Here is a 20,974-nt window from a genome sequence, read left to right on the forward strand (position 1 = left end):
CCAGATGAAATATTGAAGGGGTTATCCAAGGAAAAGTCCCAGTGATGCATTTTCCTAGCCCAGATGAAAATGTACCAGATGAAATATTGAAGGGGTTATCCAAGGAAAAGTCCCAGTGATGCATTTTCCTAGCCCAGGTCAGCACAGAGATAGACAAAGAGGTCTTCAGACACTGGGGAGAGGTGTCTGACCAGAAGTTGTTACCTGCAGAGCATTCTAGCACCCAGGAATTGAAAGATGACCAAGTTAGGCACCAGTACAGGAAGTACTGGAGTAGGAAGAGGTTTCAGGAGGTCCATGAACCAGTGCAAGAGGAAGGAACAGATGCCATCTGAGAGTTGTCACTCGCTATCTAGTTCTGGGTCATAGATCCAGGACAGACTGAAGAGGGGACCAGCACCTAGTAGTAACAGAGAGGAGGAGTTGTGGTCAGGAGCAGTGTCCCTAACTACGTACTGAGTAAAGAACAAGTTCAGAAACAAAGAGTAGCTGTGTGACTCTGACACTAGGAGAAGAACAGGGACTCAGTTGTAGACTCTAGCACAAACTGAAGCCCACGGTTTAATAGCCAGGGCAGGAATGTCTTCAGTTGAGTTACTCTCAATCTGCAGAGTTTCCCAACAGGCAGATGGCTGCTGAATTCAAAAACAGTCTTTTAAAACTTTCTACCAGGGATTAGACAGTAGGTATATTGCTCAGATGCAAACCTCGAGAGCTCAGATAAGGAAAGTAATGAGGAGACTTTGTCCCAGATTATATCACTTTGAGAGGACTGAAAGTTTACAGGTCCCCAGCCCAAGATGTCCCTGTGATCCTGGAACAACAGCACTCAGTACCCGCAAGAAAGTAGCAAAAGGACCCAAGAGGGCAATAGCTCAGCCCAGTCATCCCCCCCAGAACTCTGTAGAGTACACAGCTTATATAAAGTCCAATCTCAAGAAGTAGTATGGAGAAGAAGGACAAGTACAAACAAACAAACAAACAAAAAAGAATGCCAGCATAAAGAGCTGTTATGGTGACAGAGAAACTCAAGACATAAAACCAGAAGAAATGATTCAGGAGGCGGAGTCAAGATGGTGGAGTAGAAGCAGGACCTGCACAGGGCTCCAGCTTCCACCTTCCCCAATCCATGTAAAAAGGGGACTCTAAACAAACTTTGGAGCTGCAGAACCCACAAAATGACACAGAGAACTAACCTCCCACTGAGGACAGGCCAGCAGGCCAGCAGGAATCAGCCAGTGCAGCTCTCTGGGAGCCGAGCCCAGGCCCCCGTGAGCTGGCCGTTTTAGCCCCAGGGCAGGCCTGACCAGCCGCCTGCAGCAGGGACTCCAGATCAGCAGCAGCTGTGGTCGTTTCCAGAATCATCAACACATAGATGTGAAGGACAAAATGAGAGGTCAGTGCAGTCTTGACTTTGGGACCCAGTAAGTGGGAGTGCATCGGCTTTTGCCCCTGGGCGAGAAGTCTCTGAGAAGCAGGCACAGCCAGGCAGCACCAGGTAGCAGCTTCAGCTCCTGGCCTGCAGAGTGTAGGGGAAACAGCAACCAGTTTGAGGGGTAACTACTCTTGCTTTAACCTGCTTGAATCTGGATTGCAGTCTAGGGTGGAGGCCCTGGGGAGTGTGTCCTGCTTGCCAGAGTGTGTGGAGGACTCAGAGAGGGCACCCATCTAATACCTCCAGCAGCTGAGAAAACCCCAGTGTTTGGGACGTAAGCTCCCCTGTCTGGTGGCAGAGTCCTACTGTGGCAAAAAGCCCAGGGGTCAAATGACTGAGGGGTGACATGACCAGACAAAGGAATCAAAACAAACAGAAGAGTACAGCATTAGACTCCTATTTTGGCAACAAAAAGAATCAAAGCATGGAACAGGAGGAAGACAGTGAAGTCAGAACTCCTGCACCAAAAGCTTCAAAGGAAAATACAAGCTGGTTACAGGCCATAGAGGACCTTAAGAAGCAGATAAGAGAAATGGAGGAAAAATTGGGAAGAGAAATGAGAACTATGCAAGAAAATTATGAAATGAGAGTCAACAGCCTGACTGAGGAAAATCATACCTTAAAAAACAGATGAACTCAAATGGCAAAAGAGGCTCAAAAAGGCAATGAGGAGAAGAATACCTTAAAAAGCTGAATTTGCCAGATGGAAAAAGAATCTCAAAAGCTCACTGAGGAGAATCATTGCTTCAGAATTAGACTGGAGCAAATGGAAGCTAATAACTTTATGAGAAATCAAGATGCTGTTAAACAGATCCAAACAAATGAAAGAATAGAAGGCAATGTGAAATATCTCATGGGAAAAACCACTGACCTGGAAAATAGATCCAGGAGAGATAATTTTAAAATTATTGGACTACCTGAAAGCCATGATCAAAGTAAGAACCTAGAAATCATTCTCCAGGAAGTTCTCAAAGAAAACTGCCCTGATGTTTTCGAACCAGAGGGCAAAATAGAGGTTGAAGAATCCACCAATCACCTCCTGAAAAATATCCCAAAAAGAAAACTCCTGGGAATATTATAGCCAGGTTCAAGAATTCCCAGATTAAGGAGAGAATATTACAAGCAGCCAGGAAGAAACAATTTGAATATTGTGGAAACCCAAACAGGATAACACAGGATCTGGCAGATTCTACACTGAGGGATAAAAGGGCTTAGAATAGGATATTCTGGAGGTCAAAGGAGCTGGGACTAAAACCAAGAATCACCTACCCAGCAAAACTGAGTATCGTGTTTCAGGGGAAAATATGGTCATTCAGTGGAATAGAGGACTTTCAAGCATTCTTGATGAAAAAACAAGAGTTGAATAGAAAATTTGACATTCAGATACAAGAAGCAAGAGAAGCATGAGAAGGTAAATGGGGAAAAGAAATCATAAGGAACTTATCAAAGTTGAACCATTAACATTCCTACATGGAAAGACAATAATTGTAACTAATGAAACTTTTCTCAGTATGAAAATAGTTGAAGGGAATAGAAATATCTATATGTCTATATATGAGGATATATGGGCATATGAATACATATGTGAATGTGTGTAGATATGTTTACAGGTATACATAGATAGAGGGCACAGAACCAATTTAACAAGAAGGTGAAATTAAGAGGTGAGAGAGGAGTATAATGAGAGGAGATAGGGAGAGACAGAATGGGGTAAACTATCTCATAAAGAAGAGGCAAGGGAAAATGGTTACAATGGAGGGGAAGAATAGGAAGGAAAAAGGGAATGAGTCAAACTTATTCTCATTGAATTTGGCTTGGGGAGGGAATGAAATACACACTAAATAGGGTATCTCACCCTCCAGGAGAATAGGAGGGAAGGGGATCAGAAGGGGGATGATGGAAGGGAGGGCAGGCTGGGGGGGGGAAGTTGGAAGCATCCTCTTTTGAAAAGGGACGGGATCAAAGTAGAGAATAGAACAAGTGAGTGGTGGGATAGGAGGGAGGGAAATATAGTCAGTCTTTTACAATATATCTACTACGTTATTGTTTTGCATTAGCTACACATGTACAACCTATACTGAACTGCTTATCTTCCCAGTAAGGGTGGGTGACAAGGGAAGAAGGGAATGAATCTGGAATTCAAAGTTTTAAAATCAAATGTTTAAATATATATAGAGAGATCCACCATGCCTTGCTGGAAAAGTTGAAAGGGGTATTGGAGAAAATATGGGAGAGAGCAGATTGGAGGAGGGGATATCCTGTGGGACTGCTATTTTGGGGTGGTGGGTTGGGTAAAAATGGGGAAAATATTTGTAACTCAAAATCAGACAGAAATGAATGATGTAAATCAGAAGTTAATAAAGCATTTGAAAAATGGGGGAAAAAAGAAATTATTCAAAAATATTTATAAGCAAAACCCCAAAGAAAAATAAGATTGGGGTATAAGTTCAGCAATAACTCTTCAAAGAGATAAAACAAGAGTTGAAGTGCTAAAAAAAAAATTAAATCCACTTCATTTATGTTTAGTCCCTCGATTTTTTTCTTGTCTTATTGCTATAGGTAACATTTCTAGCACTTTGTTAAATAATCCAGTTCAGATAAAAGTAAGGTTCATGGCAAGCCCATTCATGACACCATTTCCCCCATGTTTGAATGCTCTTCAACTCATACAACCCTATTATATGAAATAATCAGTTCTTTCCTCTTTCTCTTTTTCTCTCCTGGATAATCCTCATCCCTCCCATTTCTGTCTTCTAAAAATATTGAAACAAAATAATATCATTCCCAGGATCTCTATTCATCTTATTTAGTTTTCTCTAGAACTTTTTAAGAGATTAGAGCTCTAAGAAGACATTTTTTCTTGTCATCCTAATAACATATAAACAATTTATCACCACACAACCCTAGTCAATTAATCAAATATGTATATCTTTACATGTTCCTCTTGGCAGGTAGTTGGTGCAGTGGATAGAGCACTGGACTTGGAGTCAGGAAAATCTGTGTTCAAATCCTTCCTCAAACACTTATTAATTGTATAATCCTGGACAATTCACTTAACCTCTGTTTACAATGATCTGTAAAATGGGGAACCTACAACCTACTTCCTTGGGCTGTTGTGGGAATAAAATGAGGTATTTATAAAGTGATTTACAAACTTAAAAGCTTTACATAAATATTTATTATCATTATTACCTCCTATATTTATATTTTAAATGATTTTCTCAGTTCCTGCCTTTTTATTAGAATTCTTAGAAATCTTCTATTTCACTAAAAATACATTTTCGCCCTACAGGGTTATACTTAATTTTATCATAAAGGTGGGTTGTTGTTTGATTTTTGTTTTAATTATAAGACTTTATCTTTTGCCTTTTGGAATGTAGTATTCCAAGCTCTCTTCTCATTTACAATGGCAACTGCCAAGTCTTCTTGGTGCTTGAAACCTTTATTTCTAGCTGCTTTGGGAGTATTTTTGTGGGGCTTTGCCTATTACCTTCCTAGAGTTTTTTATTTTGGAGCTTGTTCCTGGAAGTGACCAATAAATTCTATTTTTCATTTTGTCCTCTGAGTCTAGTATATCTACACAATTTTCATTTATGGTTTCTTGAAATATGGTGTCCAAACTTTTGGGATCATGATTTTTAGGTAGTTTTATGATTCTTAGATTTTAATTTCTTGACTCTCTCTCCTAGATTTATCTCAATTTTTCCAGGTTATTTTTTTTTTTTTTTAGTGAGACACCTTACATTCTCTTCTACATTTTTCATTTTTTTGCTTTTTTTGAAGGGCAATTGGGGTTAAGTAACTTGCCCAAGGTTACACGGCTAGTTTTTTTGTGTGGGTGTTAAGTGTGTGAAGCCGGAACCAAACTTGGGTCCTTCTGACTCCAGGGCCGGCGCTCTACTCACTGCGCCACCTAGCTGCCCCAACATTTTTTAGAATAATTTACATTGTTTTACTTTGTTTTAATATTCCCTGTTATCTCATAACAAGAGTTGTTGTCTTCTATTTTGTCCGTTCAGTTTTCAGGGCATCCACTTCTTGGGTAAAGTTTCACACTTTTCTAAGGCATGTCACTATTTTCTCTCTAGGTATTCCATTTTTATATCTTTTTTTCCATTTCTTCCAGATACTGTTATAGTTATTGTAGTAAGGATATTTTTTCTCTAAGTTTATATTTGCTGTGTTGTTGTTGTGTTTGTCCATTCTCAAAGAGGACCATGACATCAGGGAGATGATGACATGACTTGCAGCTGACTTTGATTTGAGTGAGCTTATACTTAGACTTTCTTTGGAGTTACTTTCTTCTTTGGGTTTTACCTCTTGGGTGTCTTTCAGTACAAAATGCTTCTTCACTGTGTTTAGCATATACTTTATAATTTACCTATATCACCAGCCTCAGTGTCCGAATTCAGGACTTATACCTGGGTCAAATTCTGCTCCTGAGTGTGTTGACTATCACTAGGTCCCACCTTCTTCAGGAATTCTCTTAGCTTTGTCTCCTCACTGCTGCTCTGACTCAGGTCTCCTGGCAACTCTTTGGGGCCAGAACTGCCTGGAAGCTGCTTGGAGCCTTTCTTTTCTGCTGTGGACAGGATTCTGGGGCCACTCTGCTTCTGGCGGCTTTCTCTGTGGCTGCAGGGATCTGGAGTTCCCTTGCACTGCTTGCTGCTTGCAGTCATTCTCCTTCTGTGGATAAGCTCAGGGATTGCTCAGGGTCTTTCTTCTGTCTAAGGTCTAGGACTGCCCTTTTGTGAGGAACCAGGCAGCTTCACTCTACCTGCCCTGGTTTTTTCTCATTCAGGACTACTGCAGGATTCAGGCAGTCCTTTGCATAGTCTAGGAAGAGGTGGAGGAGTTTATTGCTACTTCGCTTTGATTTTCTCTCCTTACATAGATTTTGAAAAGCCACGGACAAATTAAGAGAGCATTCACAAGTAACTGTCCAAGAAAATGTAAATTTTAAAGAAAATTTTTAGCATTCATTTAAAAAGTTTTTTAGATTTCCAATTGGCTCCCTCCTTTTCCCCCTCCCTAAACAATAAGCAATTTTATATAGGTTATATATGTACAATCACATAAAACACATTTCTGTATTATTTGAGAGAAGAAACAGATCAGAAGAAAAAAATGTGAAAAATTATATTGATTATATTAAATTTTAAAGATTTTGCACAATCAAAACCAATGTAGCCAAGATTAGAAGGAAAACAAAAAACTGGAAAACAATTTTTGCAGCAAGTATCTCAGATAAAGGCCTCCTCAATCTCAAATATATAGGGAACTGGGTGAAATTTATAATACAAGTCATTCTCCAATTGATACATTGTCAAAGGATATGAATAGGCAGTTTTTATAAGAAGAAACACCTATCTATAGTCAGAAGAAAAAATGTTCTAAATCACTATTGATTAGAGAAAGGCGAATTAAAACAACTCTGAGGTACCACCTCACATCTATCAGACTAGCTAATATGACAGAAAAGGAAAATGAAAAATGGAGAGGATCTGGGAAAATTGGGACACTAATGCACTATTTGGGGAATTGTGAACTAATTCAACCATTCTGGAGAACAATTTGCATCTATACCCAAAGGGCTATAAAACTGTACATGCCCTTTGATCCAGCAATACCATTATTAGGCCTATATCCCAAAGAAATCATTTTTAAAAAGGGAAAAGGACCTATATGTACAAAAAAAATTTTAGTAGCTTTTTCTGTGGTGGCAAAGAATTGGAAAGTGAGAGGATGTCCATCAATTGGGGAATGACTAACCAAGTTGTGATATATTAATGTAATGGAATATTATTATGCTATAAGAAATGACAAATAATGGATTTTAGAAAAACTTGTAAAGACTTATGTGAACTGATAAAAAGTGAAGTGAGTAGAACCAGGAGAATATTGTACACAGTAACAGCAACATTGTGAGATGATCAACTATGAATAACTTAGTTCTCAGCAATACAATAATCCAACACAATTGCAAAGGATTCATGATGGAAAATACTATCCACATTCAGAAAAAGAATTGATATAGTCTGAATGTAAATTAAAACATGCTATTTTCACTTTATTTTTTCACTGGGTTTTTTTTTTTACTTTTGGTCTGTTTCTTCTCTCACAAGGTGACTAATAATATGATTACACATATATAACATGTCAAATTTCTTACCTTTTTAGGGATCTGGGAGGGTCAAGGAGAGAAGGAGAAAACTAGGAACTCAAAAACCTTTAAATTCATGTTAAAATTGTCTTTACATGTAATTGGAAAAAATAAAATACTATTAAAACATTTAAAAATTTTTAAAAACAGGACACAGAAGTTGGGGGTTTGGTACTGTACTCTGTCCTTCAATAAAGAGCCCCTCTCAACTATATCCAAATTAGATTCACTCCTGGGAGAGCCTGACCTTTAAAAAAACAGGTCAGGCTATTTTTTCTCATTGTCTTGCTAACTCTTTATACTCTTTATGCTCCAGAGCTCCATGGCCAGATCTCTCCCCTGTAGCCTTCCTCACCTTTGTGCAAAGGAGGACCTCTCAAATTTCAAAGGACCAAAGGACCCCCCCCCCATTTTCCTAGCAATGTTCTAACTACATACCCTAACTGATCAGCATTAGGAGCTAAGGAGAGGAGGAAATAGATTTGACATGCCTTTTGGAGCACCCTGAAAATGGGAGAAAAGAACTTCCAGCAATCAGACTTTGTGAGTTATCCTGTGTTCTCTCAAAGCTTGAATCTATTTCCTACTTGTCTCTGTAGATACTTGTAAAAAGAATTTGTCATAGATTGAGAAAGTTGTTTTGTATCAGCTCTTCTTATTATACCACCTTTATTTTTAAGAAAAAAAAATTTAAAGATTTTAGGTGGACTGACTAAAGGATGCTCAACTGATAATCTTGGGGAAAGCAAACCTGTGGGGCCTTGAGCCAATGGCATTAGAAAATCGTCCTTAACCCTCTTAATTGCTACTTCTAATGCCCTATTCTCAATCTTCATCCTGATGAGATCTTACTTCTCTTACTGCCTATTGGACATCTCAAAATGAATGTCTGTTGTGGGAATAAGTAAGCTAACTTAGCTTCAACAACTCAATTTTGTGTTAAGCCTCCATTTTGTGCCTAAGTAATTGTTATGTGTTGTTTTTCTGTAATAAGATAAATACTTGTGCATAGTTTGGTGATGACATGTGTGTTGGAATAAACATCTCCCAAATCACCTCTATGATGTGTGTATATGTCTCAAACTTGGTAAACAACTGATAAATACTAACTGATGACCTTAAGAAACTGAAGCTGTGGTTGATAGTTTCCTTTCATCATAAGCACAGATACTCAACCGCAAATCAGAATTATATGTAACTTGAAAACACTCATAGACAGGAATATTTAAAACTCCCAGAACCCCCAATCATCAGTCTGCTTCTAGGTCAAGACTAGGACAGACTCATGCATTCTTCACACTCATAAGATTGAGTATCATATGTTCACTTGAGAGTAGTACCAATTGCCAGAATGGTACCTTGAAGGGAGGACCCATTGCCTTTGGATGAGTAAGCAGGGAACCTTTTCATGAATAAGACATTTACTGGGCCCTTTGTTTTTGTAGTCAATAAAGTTTGATTGCATACCTGGATGACAAAGAATCATCCCAGAGTTCACTGAAGTTTAATTGCATACTCATATGAATAGAAATCATCCAAATTCAATTTCACATCTCCAACTTTCAAACATCTCAAATTAGATGTCCAGTAGACATTTTAAACTCCCTATGTCCAAAAAGGAACTCATTATCTATCCCCCTAAACCCACTCCCCTTCCTACCTTTCCTATTACTGTAGAGGGCAGCACCATCCTTCTAGTCTCTCAGGCTCACAACCAAGGACAACCCTGGGTTATACAAAGATACACAAAATATGAACAAAATAAATATAAGGTATTTGGGCATGAGGAAGACACAAGTGGCTGGGAGTCTCAAGAAAAGCTTTCCTTTGAAATTAGTGATTAAACTGAGTCTTGAAGGAAAAAGGAATAAGAGGAAGAGATTAGGAGAGAGTACAGGTAGGGTGGGGGTCTGACAGTGCAAAGGCCTGGTGATGAAAGATAGAGTGTCACATGTGAGGAGTGCAAGAAGGCAAGTATGGCTGGACCATAGAGGGTGGGAGGGGAAGTAAAATATACTAATATGATAAAAATGGGTTGGATTCAGGTGTCAAATAAAGGTGTTTATATTTGGTCCTAGAGGCCAAAGAGCCATTGGTGTTTTTCACCAGATTTACATTTACATTGGGAAATGACTTTGGCAGTTTGTAGTAAAGATGGATTGGATACTGGGGTAGATAAATAATGGGACTAACTAAAAGACTATTGAAATGGTCCAGATAAGAAAGAGGTGATGATGAAGGCATGAGCCAGAATGAGAAAAGACAAACTTAGTTGTAAGGGACAGAATGAAAACTGCAAACCTGGCTAACTGGTGGATTTTAGGAGAAAGATTATTTATATTTTGGATTTGTCGAGTCTGAGATACCTATGTTATATTTCATTTGAAATCTTCAGTTGGAGATACACAACTTGAACTCAGGAAAAAAGAGTAGCATTGGAAAGAAAGAGAGAGAGAGAGAGAGAGAGAGGTCTTCTACATAGAGATCACAATTAAACCCATGGTGATGAGCCCACCAAGTGATAGAGTAAAGAAAAAGAAAACAGGATCTTGGGGTATACCTACAGATAGAGAATATGATATGGATGATAGGTCAGCAAAGAAGAAAAAGAAATGGACAAATGGATTGGAGGAGAATGAAGAGAGAGCAGTATCACAAAAATGCAAAGAAGGAGGGAAAAAAGTATCCAGCAGGTCAACAATAGCAAATGCTATAGAAGGGTCAGGTCAACAAACAACTTTTAAGTAGACCCTATGTGGCAGGTGTTATGCTAAGCTTCAAGATCACAAAGGAAGGCAAAAACAATGCCTGCTCAGTACCAGGTTGTCTTGGGCAGGAGGGGGTGTGGGGTGGAGAGGGGAGGGGGAGAACTCCAGGAAGAAACCAGGATGTGCTTCAGTTTCATACCCTAGAAACATTAAGGAATATCTCCTGGTGAAAGATTGGGCCCTCGAGCTAGAGCGTGTGTGCATGCACACACACATGTACTCACACACACACACATCTTCCTCCTACTGGGAGAAATCAATCACTATGTGTATTGCCTAATATATTCTAATCTGTGTAATTTTTTTTGGTTTCTTTTTACTATCTGCTTGGACAAATTGGTTTATTTGTTCTTCACATTCATAATGGTCTTTCTGTAACTGGCAATTGATGGGAAGGGAGTTAAGCCTTTGGTAAAGTTTGGGGCATTCTTTCTCCTTTAAGGGATAGCAGCAAATTAAAATAGAGTTAACATAAAAATTCTCTTCCCCTGGACTAGCAATATTTAGGGAAAGGGGCGGGGGGCGGGGGAGGGCAGATAGATATAATTCTAGTTCAGTCCTTCCTGAGGATAGCAGAGTGGGTCAAACTTTTGGCCCTACACCTTTTTTCCCTTTAGGTAAGAATCCAAAGTCTCCCATGGAGAGGAGCAGATGAGACTCCAGAGATATCTTATTCATGCCTCCCTGGTATGTTAAAGTGCACATAACTTACATGGGCAACACACAAACTCTACATTTATATAAGTACATATTGTCTACCTCAATAAAATGCATGATCTTTGAGAGCATTTATATTTTGGAATCTTGAGCGTTTCACTTTGGGTTTTGTATCCCCAATGTGTAGCAAGTTCTTAATGCTTGCTGGTTGATTGAACAATGTCTAATTATTACTAATCTTATTTAATAAGTAATAAAAGACATTTATATAGTGACAAAGTTTTCAAAGCCCTTTAGATGTATTTTATCATTCTAGTTTCACAACACCCCTGCGGGGTAGACACTAATATTTTTACCCATTTTACATAGAGTGAAGTGACATAACCTAGAGCCAGAAGCATGTTATGAAGTCACGGCTTATTGACTTAGTGCTATTCACTAAGCCACACTGCCTTCTGGAAACGCAGACTCAGTAGAATAACATGCACAAAGTCACAGCTAATAAATGACAGATGCCAAAATCTTCTGACTCCAAATCTTTGTGCTTTTTCCATCACACCATGCTGCCTCTATAAAAAAAAGCTCAGGGACGGCCAGGTAGCACAGTGAGTAAGAGCACCAGCTCCAGTGTCGGGATGACCTGGGGATCGAATCCAGGCTCAGACACTTAGCACCCACCCAGAAACACCTGGCCATGTAACCTTGAGCAAGTTACTTAACCCCAGTTGCTTAGGGGAGGCCAGGTGGCTGAGCAAGTAAGAGCACCGGCTCCAGTGTTGGGATGACCTGGATCAAATCCAGGCTCAGATACTTAGCACCACACCCAGAAATAACTGGCTGTGTAACGTGAGCAAGTTACTTAACCCCTATTGCTTTAAAAAAAAAAAAAAAGCTTAGCACTCATCGTCTGTTCAGAGTGAATCAGTGGCATTTTTGTTTGTAAAAGAATTGTAATATTATTTCTGAACTATAGGATAAGGATTCTTATTCAGCTAAATTAAAGAGATTCTTATTCAGTTGAAATCCCTATGGATTCAATATTTAAAATTCTTATACCCTAATCTTATATGTAAAACTTCCACAAGAGCTAAGACAAAGAACTGCAGCTTCTTTATTTCTCTGTATTTTGCCAAACTATGTTCTCTAGAAAGGCCAAGAGTAAAGGAAATTCAATGATTTTTAGCACATTATTGTTCCTTTGGATAGTTATTTTTAAAGCATTTTGATTTGTTTGTGGTTTTTTAGATATCTCTAGTTTCCTAATTAAATTCTGTTTCAAAGTTCAATAAGCAGATTTTTCCCATTTATTTTCCATGGTTACAGATTTCCAAAAGTGCTAATATGGCTAATAATAGGCATCTGAGATCAGTTGATATTTTGCCTATGAAAAAATATGGGTAAAAGGAAAGCACTTCAAGCTTGCTGTTACTCATTAACTTTTTAAGAAGCCTAATGTGGATTAGAGGTCACTCTAAGAGAACGTCCTGAAGTGACAAAACCCTCCTCTTCCATGATCATTCTAGAGAGTATCCATGAGTGCTTAAAACTTCTTTCTTGACTTTTGCTACTCACACAGAATGGCAAAGAAAAGGCAATTGTCTAGTGACAGCATTTTTCATTTTGAAGGTCTCAACAGGCAAAGGAGTCTGAGCGAGGAGCTAAGTCCAGCAGGCAGCCCTGGATCTGTGTTTCTGAGGTAAGTACCAATAATTGGGAATTCTTTTTTCTCTTGTTTCATTTGTCTATTGTTATTTTTTTAATTTGTGGTAAATAGTATTTTATTTTTCCAATTACATGTAAAGATAGTTGTCAACATTTGTTTTTTATAAGATTTTGAATTTCAAATTTTTTCTTTTTCTTTCCCTCCCATCCCCCCTCCCCAAGATGGCAAGTAATCTGATGTAGGTCAGACAAGTGCAATTATATAAACATATTTCTACATAATTCATGTTATAAAACAAGAAACAGAACAAAAGGGGAAAGTCACAAAAAAACAAAAACAAAGTGAATATAATATGTTTCGATCTGCACCCAGATTCCATAGTTCTTCCTCTGGATGTGGAGAGCATTTTCCATCATGAGCCTTTTGGAACTAGGAATTCTTTACTCTATCTCACCCATGTTCGTCTTATGCCACTGACCCAGAAGAAATAGTCTCAAACTTTACAATCTCCATGCTATCATTAGCATTGTACTTTCTCTTTTTTCTTGATATAAAATAAAACTTAAGCCAAAGGAACAAAGCAAGCATGGGAAAGGTATGCCAAATTTCCAGAAGCACATATGTGAAAAATATGATATTTTCAGAGAGAATAAAATAAATTACTACCTAATATTAAAGAACATGAGTTGGAATGTGTTTGTTAATATTGAGAAACAATTAAATTATGAAGCTACCTGAACCTTTGCTCAGTTTCAACTATATACATAAAGCAAAACCAAGTAGCTGGAACCAAAGCTAGATTTAGAGATTCAGAAAAATAACCATTTTGTTTTTCCTATATACAACCAATAGATATGGGAGGAGGGTTGTTCTCTGGCTCAACTATTTAATATGAATATAGTGATTTTAACTACCTTTTGCTTTTCTCTACACACAAGTAGCACATCTGTTTAAGTTATAAAATTGTTGCTAACTAATAATCATTGTAAAATGGAAATAACCATACTTTGGGTACCTATTCAACTCACAGAACTACTTTGAAAATCAAATGAAATAACATATCTAAAGTATATTGCAAACTTGCAATGCTAATATTATCAATATATTTAAGAATGAAAGTTACGCTTCATTGAATCACTACCACTATTATGAAGATCAAATAAAATATTTGTGGAGGGTTTTCCAACAAATCTCTATCTAAAGGTAAAATGGTCTTATCATGTAAAGACCTGCTGGGCCAATAGGCTGAGTTGCCTTATAAAGCTCCAGCTCTGGCTTCACCTACCCTAAGTTCAGTCCAAGAGGAAACTAACCTCTAAAGAGAGGAACCAGGTTTTTTCTTATTGTCTCTGATCCATTATGTCCTACCCTAGAGTTTATATTCTCTTACACAAAACCTAGTATAACTCATGTCTAGGGTCTTCCACACCCTAAAAAATGTTATCAGACTGCCTTTTAGAAAGGTAATTATTATAGAAAATAGATCATGTACAGAACAGGTATTTATTTCCTCTACCACAAAAGAACACCTAAAATACAAAAGACTCATAAGCATGCATTGACAAAAGCTTAAAGCATTAAATCATGTTTTCTCAGAAAGTTAATATTTTAACATTATATAAGGCATGCATGTTGATCATGTAGATTATATGTATACCTCGGTTTGTCTAATTCAACTCTCAGGAGCTACACATAGAAATCTCTGGAATCTCATCTACCTGTCTCCAGGGGAGACTGATACCTGCCTGGAAGGGAGAATGAAACTGGGGTCATGAAACTAATCTTTAAAGAAAGGAGGTACCAGACAATAATTATATCTGTCTGCCTCTTAAAAACTGCAAATCAAGTGGAAAGGATTTCGTTTACTTTCAAGCCAGTTCTGGTCACTATTTCTTGATAGGAAAAGAGTGTCCCAAGGTCATATTTGAAGACTTGACACCCTTTCCACTAAATGCTAGTTACACAAAAGACCTTCCAAAAATGGAATTGGGAAAAAACCCATTAATACAATTAGATATCAAACAAAAACCAAAGAAGTTATAGGGACTAGAATATATCAGATAATCCATAAAATAAATGAGCACTCTCATTGATTGTAAGAGATCTTAGTCAAAATAAAAGAGAGATGTTCTCTTATCTCACCTAAGAAACAATTCTCCTAAGTATCTAAAGTGGGAAACTGAAAATCAAGGACATCAATTCCTCCACATCTCTTTTGCTTCCAAAATTTTATCTTCCCTTTCCAAGGGTCTCTCTCCAAAGAGGTCTTGAAACCAAGTCTATCCTCTCTAAAAGTTGAAAGCTAGAAAACAAAGTCTCTTCTTCCAAGTTCTCACTAACTGTATCCCTCATTACTCTATACTACTGAAGAGAAGCTTCCATAAATTACAATTTGAAGTATTTTGCAGACTGCTGAGCAGCCATTCTGCCTTTACCTTGGCTCTGCACAATCCTCTCAAGGTCTGTATCTTCTGGCAAACCAGAGTATAGTTTAGACTCATCTGTTGATGTTGGTCATTTTCTTCTCCAAGAAGTATTGTAGTAGCTACTAATCACCCAGAGCTCTCAATTATTTCATACCTCTCAGATCCATAAAGTAATAGTAAGACAGGCTAGAAAAGTCCCCCACAAGATTGCTGTAAATAGGGAAAGAAACACAAAACAGAAGAGACGACTAAGACTTTGAAATTCAGTCTGTCTCAATTGGGTACATATTTTTACTACTATGTGTACAGTCACCATAACTGCTGGAAGGGGGAGAAAGAAATAGAGAAGCATCTCACTTTGTCCATCATGGGAAGTCCAAGGGACACCTTCCCAAGTCACACATTTCAAAGAGAGTAAGAGCAAATGTTGTCTTTCCCTTTATTTTCCAACTAAATTTATGATCCTAAAATTCTTTTTAAAGACTTTAAAATTAAAGTATTTTTACATTAAAACTAAAACAAAAAAGTTAAAAGTTTGGTTTATACATCAAAACATTTATAGATTACTCCCACTCCTAAAGACTAAAAAGTAAAAACAATTAAGTTCACTTGTAACAAGGTAAAACAATTAAATAAAACTAATAATACAGTCACCTGACCTGAAAGTATATGCAATATTGCATCTCTTTATCTCCTTTCCACCTCACTTTTCAAAAAGATTTTATTCATTTTAAACTTAAATACAAAACAAGAAAAAAAATTCCATGGACACAGAGCATAAAAGGGAGTTCAGTATAAATATAGATTTGACTTTCCTTTAAAAAAAAATACTGTTCATTGTTTTCAAAGTCACCCAGCTTTTTTGTTTCCTTTTAAGTTTTCTTGTTTTCTGCTGTAAAATTTTTATTTTTTCACCCTCCCTCCCCACAGCATCCTAAAGAAGGTTACAATAAAGATGAATGTATATATACATAAAACCAATATATGCACATATACCCAATACATATATATGTATATACACATATAGACACCCATATAGACATGGATGTAAAAGCTTATTGTACGTACTTCTGATTATAAGTTCACTCTCTGAAGGTGTATAACATCTTCCTTCAGAGGTCTGAGTCTTTGTTTTCGTATATTTTTCTAATTCAACCAGCTCGTCATTTCTTATGGCACAGGGGTATTCCATCACAATCATATACTTCAATTTCTTTAGCCATTCACCAATTGAAAGGCATTTATCAAATGAATAGGTATATAATTTCTCTCGTCAATTTCTCTCATCAATAATGATTTATAACATTTTTTCATATAACTATATATATTTATGATTTCTTCATCAAAAAACTGCCTGTTTATATGCTTTGATCATTTATCAATTGGGGAATGACTCATATTCTTATAAATTCGACAAAGTTCTTTATATATTTGATAAATGAGATCTTTATCTAAGAGACTGTTTCCAAAAAATTTTTCCAAGTTTTCTATTTTCCTTCTGATCTTGGCTACATTGTTTTTATTTGTATAAAAAGCTTTTTAATTTAAGATAATTGAAATTGTTCACTTTACAACTCACAATACTCTCTTTCTTTTTTATTCATAAATTGTTCTCCTATTCATAAGTCTACTAGGCAATATGTTCCACGTTCTAATCTTATGTGATTCTGATTGTAGCTCCACAGTATTTAAATTGTTTTTTTTCCTTGTTGCTTGTAATATTTTCTCCTTAACCTTGGAGCTTTGAAACTTGACTATGATATTTCTGTAAGTTTTCATCCTGGGATCTCCTTCAGAGATTTCTATTTCCACTTCACCCTCAAGTTCTAAAACTTCAGGGCAGTTTTCTTTAATAATTTCTTATAATATTGTATCAAGACTGTTTTTATAATAACTTTCAGGTAATATAACAATTCTTATATTATCTCTTCTTGATTTGTTCTCCAAATCAGTTGTTTTTCTAATAGGATGTTTCACATTCTCTTCTATTTTTTCATTCTTTTGGTTTTGTTTTATTATTTCTTGGTGTCTTATAATGTCATTAGCTTCCCTTTGCCCAATTCTAGTTTTCAAGAAGTTATTTTCTTCCTTGAGTTTTTGGACCTTTTTGTCCAATTGACTGACTTTCTTCTATTTTTTTTATTTTCTTGGATTGTTCTTGTTTTTTCCTAATTTTTCCTTAACGTCTCTTATTTGATTTTTGAAGTCCTTTTTAAGTTCTTCCAAGAACTTTTTTGAGGGCTTATGATCATTTGATATTTCTCTTTGAGTTAGGATTGGCTTTTTTAACTTTTCTACCTTCCCAGATCTTCTCTATCCCCATAGTAGTCTATGGTCAGATTCTTCCTCTTTTGCTTACTCATTTTTATTTTATTTTATTTTATTTTATTTTATTTTTAGCAGCTTATTATTGTAATCAACCATAGACCTTGGATGTCGAGAATGGTGGCCCAGTCCTCAGGCTCTTCTTACTGTCATTTTCTGAACTTTGTTCAGGGGTCCAACCTCAGGTACTACTCTCCACCCCCAAGCAATGGCTACAGACCCCAGCCACACCATCCCACAAATGCTCTTGCTCCCTGTAGTTCCTCCAGAAGCTACAAACTTCAGCTCTCCCCTCTGTCCTGGAACTGAAACCAGGGACTCCACTCTCCTGCAAGTGTCCACAACCAGCAGAGTTCCTGCCCTTCTACTTCCAAGTGTGTACTCATTCTTTTTGCCCATACTGATGGCACAGGATCATGTCTGGTCAGCACAACTGAGGCTGGTTTCCTACAACTATGAAAGGTCCTTCAATCTTTCCCTGCTCAGATGCCAACCCCCACACAGTCTGTGAGGTGAAAGTTTCTGAAGTCTGACCCAACTGCCCCCAAGGTTTGTTGTTTTTTGTTTGAGTAGTGTCTGCCTGGAGGTATTTGCTCTTCACTTGTGCAGAACTTCCATCCCTGGGAGTAGGGTCTTCCCTGAGGCTTTCTCAAGTTGTCTTTGTTGAACTGTTTCACCCTGAATTGTATTTATTTCTGCCATTCTACATTCACTTTGAGGCAATGATCTGACTTTTTAGTGGGGAAAATTTAGAGAGTTTAGAATTTTATAATCTCTCCACCATCTTTCCAGAATCCTCCCCCACATTGTGTGTGTGTGTATACTTTTTTTTTGCACTCTGAAGCCATCAACTCTCTATCATGAAGACTATATTTTGTCATTGGACCTCTATAATCATAAATTATATCGTATTGATCATCATTCTTATTGCTTTCTAACTTGTCAGTTTTTAAAATGTTATATAGATGGTTCTGATTCTGTTCATTTCTTTCTTAGTTTATAAAAGTTTTCAAAATTATTTATTTTCATAATATTGATATATTATTTAAAATATATTTATAAACTTTTCTTCTAGTTCTGCTTACTTCATCTTACATAAGTTCATATAAGTCTTTTCTTATCTTTTTGAAATCATCTATTTCCTTATTTCTTATACCACAATAGTATTCCATCACATTCATATAACACAATTTATTCATTTATTCCTTGATAGACAATCCCTTAGTTTTGGGAGTTATGTCACCACAAAAAAATTCTGCTACTAATATTGTGTACATATAAGATCTTTTCTTCTTTAGTAAGGTTTTGTGTATAATTCCAAATTGCTTTCCAGAATGGTAGTAACCATTCACAGGTATATCAACATTACATCAATATGCCTCTTTTCCCATAGCCTTTCTAAAATTTTTCATTTTCCTTTTTTGTCATCTTTACGCTTCTGATGGATATAAAGTAGATTCTCAGAATTGCTTTAATTTGCATTTCTTGATCAGTACTACTACTGATGATTTTATGCATCCTATAATTTTCATCAATGATTTAAGAAAAAGGAATTATTTTTCTATTCCCCAACTCTTTCTCTTTCCTCACATCCTGACACTCCTTGATCCCATCACCTCTAGGATAATATAATATTTAAGGCAGGAGTTCACATTAGGAAAATTGTCTTCTTACATATCTCCAATCCTTTTTAATAATAAATCTCTAAAAATTTGGCTGATTTTTGTGTTTTGATAAGTTATAATGAGCATTCGTGGTCTTGGAGAACTGATGTTATCTCCCTCCTCTCAATAGAGTGCTTAGCATGTTGCTTGGCACATAGTAGGTATTTAATGAATGTTTATCGATTGATAGGAGAGTATGGTTTTACAATATAAGCTATCAGAAATAATATCTGTGTCATTTGTCTTCACCAATTTTCCTTGTTACTTGGAAGGATTCATTATGGAATAGGTTGAAGAGTAAATGATAGTTAAACATAATGTTAAAACTCTAAAACCAATTACAAAAATCTGTGTGCTGCTTAAGAAAATTTTTAAACAAAAAAAAAGACCCACCTTATTTTATTTCCCCTAAACAAGTCTTTCACAAAATCAAATTGTAGGTGTTTAAGGGTGGGGAGTTAACTTTTTATTTTAAAAGTTCAAAATTTCACCTTGAAAATTAGTTTCAGACATAGCTAACTTAGTTTGTCTATCCATCTTTGGTAAGTAATTTATGAATCATTGAACTAGCAATGAATAAGATCAGACATCTATTGGACTATAAAAAAATTGAATAATATACAAATTTTTGCTAAGTTTTAAAATGCTGTAGAACAACTTTTTCTACTTCTTCAGTATCTTCATAAAACAGCATAAACATTCCTCTGGGGTCATCATTTTTGGGGTGTTCTTTTTTTGTAAGCTCACAACCAAGAAAGGAAAACCACACCCAAAGTCAAGCCTTATTTAACTATATAGTGACCAGATCCATTATGGATGTTCCTTCAAATCTATGATAATTTATAATAAATAAAGTCCCAAGGAAGTGGAATTTTCCCTTGAGTGACATCTGGGAGTTTCTATTTTGATTGAGCTGTGGTACCTCACTGCAATAGGAGAGTTCTTTCAATATGAGTATATATTCTCATATGTATACTTTCTTTGATTTCTTGCTATGGACTTGCTATTTCTTGCTACTTCTCTGGTGTTTTGGTGTCAACTTGGATAAATGGGTTTATTTACTTTTGAACAAAAGCATTTTGAAATTCAGATAGGATCCAGCCTAAAAGAGTTTAAAGATTTTAACATGACATCTTAATTTATATGGTCCAAGCTTATTAATTTCCCCCATAGGACATTGTCTCTCCCTCTAGAACATGAGCTATCTAATGTCAGTAAAAATTTCATTTATTATTTATACCCCCAACATGTAGGCTAGTACCTGGCACATAGTATATTTTTGTTGTTGTTCATTTGTTGTTGTATCTGACTCTTCATGATCACATGGACCATAGCACTGTCCATGGGATTTTCTTGGCAAAGATACTGGAATGGTTTGCCATTTCCTTCTCCAAAAGTTAAGTAACTTGGCCAGGGTTACAGAGCTAGTAAATATCTGAGACCAGATTTAAACTCAGATCTTCCCAACTCCAGGTTCAGGTCTCTATCTACTTCTCCATCTAGCTGCGCTGTAATATATCACTTAATAAAAGCTTGTTGACTGTTTTATTTCCATACTTGGTGAAGGAAAACTCCCTAGATCAGGGTAGTGATGAATCATACCACAATTTATGGTCTTGGAGAGTTGCTTGGGAACTGAGAAATTAAACAACTTGACCAAGATTGCATATAGAGAGTTGGTCTTGAAACCAGGAAAATACTAGTTCAAGTTTTGCTTTGATCTATTAGCTCCACGACAATGGGCAAGCCACTTAACCCTCAGTGCTCTAGACAACTCTCTAAACTCTAAATCTCAGGAAAGGTGTTTATCTGAATAGACAGAAGGAACTTCCCCAGTCAGAAGCTCCCATTACCAATGAAATTACAGGTCCAG

At 36.7% G+C, this 20,974-nt stretch overlaps 2 protein-coding genes across 3 annotated transcripts in view; both read left to right on the forward strand.

Annotated features, from left to right (window-relative positions):
• PHAX (phosphorylated adaptor for RNA export) overlaps window positions 1-20,974 on the forward strand; it is a 502,400-nt gene that overhangs the window by 289,621 nt on the left and 191,805 nt on the right. The gene's annotated exons all lie outside the window — the stretch shown is intronic.
• GRAMD2B (GRAM domain containing 2B) overlaps window positions 12,549-20,974 on the forward strand; it is a 98,643-nt gene continuing 90,217 nt past the window's right edge. The window contains exon 1 of one of the 2 annotated variants that reach the window (XM_069088166.1): window positions 12,549-12,719. In XM_069088166.1, coding sequence (XP_068944267.1) covers window positions 12,601-12,719 — 119 coding nt within the window. In that variant the 5' untranslated portion in view covers window positions 12,549-12,600. The remainder of the gene's footprint in view (window positions 12,720-20,974) is intronic. The other variant, XM_069088163.1, reaches the window with a different exon arrangement.

This window comes from Petaurus breviceps, unplaced genomic scaffold (genome assembly GCF_028583685.1).
Source record: "Petaurus breviceps papuanus isolate PSGF00001 unplaced genomic scaffold, PetGlider_PUasm1.0 184, whole genome shotgun sequence".
In the NCBI taxonomy this organism is placed as follows: domain Eukaryota; kingdom Metazoa; phylum Chordata; class Mammalia; order Diprotodontia; family Petauridae; genus Petaurus; species Petaurus breviceps.